Below are 4,860 nucleotides of genomic sequence, written 5' to 3'. Positions count from 1 at the left end.
TATATTAAATCTATTTGAATAATTCTTTAATTATATGCCATCGGGATCCTTCACTTCTCGTGCCCTAACAATTTGTTCGGGTAAAAAACGTAGCTCACAAATGACTTGACCACTTTTTAAAGTGTATTCCTGCCGAGGACATCGTTGGATAGTGGATCGGTAACAAGTGGCAATGAGGGGCTAGATTATGGTTTTTTGTTCATTTTGAAAGTGGCGCATATGAGCGCATTTGAAGTTATAAAAGATAGGTATGATGAATTTGAAAAACTGTTATTAGTTCAGAAAATTGACGCCAGCCCCCCCCCCCCCTATTTTGATCGCTGATAACTCGGATATCAATGTGGCGCAAAACTTTTTCCTTGTGGGGCATATTAGGACATTTGAATCCCCATAGAAAACTCCATTCATCAATGCAGGTTGCAAACTTTTTATTTGGTAGGTTAACTTTGTAAAATTTTGTTACGTTTATATCTTGGGCTATTTTCAAGACTTTCAAAAAAATGTTGATAACCTCGAATTACGGATTCTGGAATGAACTGTATTGGTTTGGAATTCGATACTTTCGCCAGGGCGGCGAAACGCGTTGAGCCCAGGTGGGTTGTTTTGAGAGTGAGCATGAAGGAGGAAGGTCTTATTTTGTTTAGTAATTTCAAGTCACCATACACAGGAATTCCGCCGGCCCTGTGGATGGCCCCATGTAACATTTCTTAGAGAACAGTTACAGAACATTTTCACTTGGACGGCTTTTACGTTTTATTATCTAATACAGAAAAAAGTATGCAACCCCGCATACACCCCCATAAGATTAGCGGCATGTGAGGTGGGTTGCATGCTTTTCACTTATCCGATTCCTACTTTGGCGGCATTTTTTTATCATATCAATTCCATGCCAAAGATATTGGTTGAAGAGGGCAGCACTTCGAAGCATGCAAAAATGTAGTTCTATATATCGTTCTCCCACTGCGACGTCCCGTGCCGCATCTAGGCTTATAATATCTTTATGCCATATGAAATAAGATATTGAGCTTAAGTTATGGGAAAATAAAGAAAAGGGACTAAGGAATGTTCATGTAAAAAAATGTATTAGTATGCTCAGACTTTCAGCTAGAAATCTTATTTCGTGTGGAAGCAAATGTCGCTAAAGTAAAAATCGGATAGTGCAAAGATTTGGATAGTGTCACCAATCTTGGGTGTCACAGTTCTTTAAGGCCATGATCTAATTTATTAGATCATGTTTAAGGGCATGTGACACAGCCAAATACCTATATTATCGACCTCACATTATCAGCTCACTGAATATTTTTTTGAACCTAAGAACTTTTTTTGTAAATAAAATATTGAGCTGAAACTTTGAAAAATGTCTTAGAGTACAATAAAGTACGTTTAGGTACTGCCTTTTGGTAGGAACTTTACTGAAAATTATTTCATCTTTTTTCTGAACCTCGGCATTTTTTGAACGTTCGAACTTTTTGTATACATAAAAGATCAATCTCAAACTTTGAGAAATGCAAGAGTTGAAAAAGCCTCGTCTAGTGGCCGCCAGGTTTCGTATTTTCGTATACAAAGTTACCGGCTGATGCCGTTGGAATTGATTGTTGAAATATATTTTTTTACATCTTTTATTATTAAGCTTTGTACTTTAACGTAGTTTTCTTTCGGTTCTTGCATTTCTCAAAGTTTGAGACCGATCTTTTATGTATAAAAAAAGTTCGAATGTTCAAAAAATGTCGAGGTTCAGAAAAAAGATGAAATAATTTTCAGTGAAGTTCCTACTGAAATGCAGTACCTAAACGTACTTTATTGTAATCTAATACATTTCCCAAAGTTTCAGCTCGATATTTTATTTACAAAAAATTCTTAGGTTCAAAAAAAACATTCAGTGAACTGATAAAGTGAGGTCGGCAATATAGATATTTAGCTGTGTCACATGTCCTTAAGCCGTTTAAGGCATTGTGATGCTTATGTCATCCGATTCCTATTATAACAGCATTTTTTTGCAACAAATTACGTCCAGTGTCCACACGAATTGAGATATCGAGTTTCCCATTTGGGGAATGAAATAATAAACAGCAAGGAATTCTTTATATTCCTAAATATCTAGAATTAGAACAATAATTTTCTTAATTTCTTAATTTCATTAATACCGCGGTGAACAGTTTATTAAGAAGTTAATAAAAATTGTTTGTACTATTTAATTACAAATATTGGTTAAACTATAATTAGCAACAGTTACAATGTTTTTTTAAGATATGAGCAATAGGGTTGGGCTAAGGCATGAATAACATTTAAATATGTTTGATTAACTTGAACAATTAGCATTCTTTTTCACTACCGGCACCTTTACATCCCACTTAAAAAGTTACATCAAACATAATATCTTTACTTAGGATTATAGAAATAATTTATATTTATTCTTTTTCAAAATAATATATAAATAATCATAAATTTTAAACATAAAATTTTAATTAGACATTATATTTATTATAAAATGAATATATGCTCGGTTTCGAATAAAATGACATGAAACCAATTTTAAACATACAAATTTTGTGTGCGCTTGTGTTCGAAAAAACTTTTGAATCCAACAGTACTTTAAATATGCGCATGCGCATTGACGTCATTTCTACAATCTGGAATCTGGATGCCACTTTAGTCGGCGAATGGCGCCTGGTTATTTTGCTTAACTATTTATTGTAAGTTGTGAATTGCCTATTTCAACAATGGAGGAAATACTAAGAAAATTACTGCTTCCGGATAATGAAAAAATACAAGAGGTTTGTACCATTTCTTTTCCAGTTTTCCGGCTCGATTTTCATATTTGCAGAATGGACACGTGCTTTTCATCCCGGGTAAAAAATTCCTATTTTTCGTTATGTCAGAATGTAAAAGCTCGGAAATTTAATTCTGTTTTTTCCAATTTGCTTAATTTTTTAAGAAGGTTTAAATTTTATTTTCTAACAAGCGAAATTGCATTCCTAACCTATAATGCTTTTGTTCTTGTATATATTTCGTATCCTTCATTATTTCTTAGGCTAATATATACAGGTAATTTATTTGATAAAATTCCTATTGAAAACTTTTTATTAAATATTGTTTGTTTATTATTTACTATTCAAAACATGATCAATTTACACTTAATATTATATTAGGGATATTTAGTGTGCAATTAATAATTCTCTACTCTGAAATCAGATGAGTTACGTTTCAATAAATAATTCTTTTTTGTCTGAGTTTCGGCTATACTAACTACTTTCATCCAGGAAATTATTATTAAAATTATTTCGCATTTTAGTTGAAATTTCTCAAACTTTATCAAGCATCAGTGAATAAAAATGGTCAACAATGGTAATTATATAAAAAAGTGATATGCGTGGAATTAAAAACACGATATGTTTCTTGGCAAAAATTTATTTCATTACATAGTTTCATTTTTTTCAAAAAAGTTGTCCTTGAAAGTTTTTTAATATTTTGCAAGCATCTCTCCATGATTTCATCAATTCTGCAAAATATTTTTGGATTCAGTCCCTTGTGGATGAGTAATCGATTTAAATTTAAATCAAGTTTTAAATCTAGATTCCTTTTAAATTCCAGACAGTCTTTTTTTCCAAGTGCTAGCTCTTCTAGAAAATCTTTGAAGAATGTATAATTTTTTGAAACAATATTGTACTTTTTAGATGAAATTTAAGTATTTAATGTTTTACTACTATAACTTGAACCTCGTCGTAAACCTTTTCAATTTATTATAATTTGTATTTGAATAGTTGAATTGTGGCCAAAAAGTGGACTACTTTAAGTCACAGAAAAAAAAATCGAAAATGATGTAAACTATTCACAATGTTGGTTAAAATTGTCAATTGCACAGGCTTGCAAAGATTTGATTATGATTAAAAATCGATTTATCAACATTGATTCTAAAAAACAGTTAATAATTTTCATTATTTTTACGTAGTATTTTTCATAAAATGATCGCTCCATATTAATTTGTCATACTAGGAAATGAGACTTTTTTTTATCTGTCCTGCATATATTTTTAAAAGATTTTTGAAATGTTCTGGTTTTATCATACTCGCATGTTCTGTCAGGCGGCCTTTAGCAACGTTGAAAATTTACATCCATCACGAACAGATAACTTCATTTCTATGTTTCATATTTTCATACTCTCTTGGGTTACCCTCGATTTTCAAAAAATATTTTAGAGGATTAATTTGTTTGTTAAAAATGATAGAAGTGTTGTTACTTTTTGACATTTTAGGTAATTCAAGAAAAAAAAGTGTAGTTTCTTCTTCACTATTTCTGAAAAACATTAGAAAGTATACAATTTTCAACGACATATTTTACAATTTTAAAATGTTCTAAATACTAATATTATTAATCAGTTAAAATTTTATATTATTTCAGGGTACTGCTGAACTTCGAGAAGCATTTAAGAAACCAGAAAGTACACCAGCACTATGTCAAATTGCCGTTTCAGCGTCCAGTCCAGAGGTTATTTCAGATATTAATCTAAGTAAAAAAAAGAAGAAACTGAAAATTCGATTTAATAAAATTTTTTTAATGAGGTGCACCACAATTCTTTTACAACTTAATTCGGGAAATCTGTGGGAATAAATTTAAATTAGAAATGTTTATTTTCAGCCAAAAAGTATTATTTTTATATAATTAAACAATTTAATAGTAAAACCGTGTGGTGAGTTGGTCGTCGTCAATTTATTACCAGCCAATCAGAGGCTAGAAAATCTTTGAAATAGAGTAACCAAAAAATGGCGCAGCCAATACATTTTTCTACTAATTGCAGCATAAAAGTCAAACTCAGAGAAAATTTTTCTGCCTTATTTCTGATTTTATTATTTTTGTATTATA

At 30.9% G+C, this 4,860-nt stretch overlaps 1 protein-coding gene across 1 annotated transcript in view; it reads left to right on the top strand.

Moving 5' to 3' along the window:
* The first annotated feature begins 2,643 nt into the window (after window positions 1–2,643).
* The window catches only part of LOC117176296 (importin-4-like), a 40,987-nt gene continuing 38,770 nt past the window's right edge, over window positions 2,644–4,860 (top strand). The window contains exons 1-2 of the mRNA XM_033366492.1: window positions 2,644–2,774; window positions 4,399–4,485. Coding sequence (XP_033222383.1) covers window positions 2,721–2,774; window positions 4,399–4,485 — 141 coding nt within the window. The 5' untranslated portion in view covers window positions 2,644–2,720. The remainder of the gene's footprint in view (window positions 2,775–4,398; window positions 4,486–4,860) is intronic.

This window comes from Belonocnema kinseyi, chromosome 7, assembly GCF_010883055.1.
Source record: "Belonocnema kinseyi isolate 2016_QV_RU_SX_M_011 chromosome 7, B_treatae_v1, whole genome shotgun sequence".
In the NCBI taxonomy this organism is placed as follows: Eukaryota; Metazoa; Arthropoda; class Insecta; order Hymenoptera; family Cynipidae; genus Belonocnema; species Belonocnema kinseyi.
This window is presented reverse-complemented; position numbering and strand designations above follow the sequence as displayed.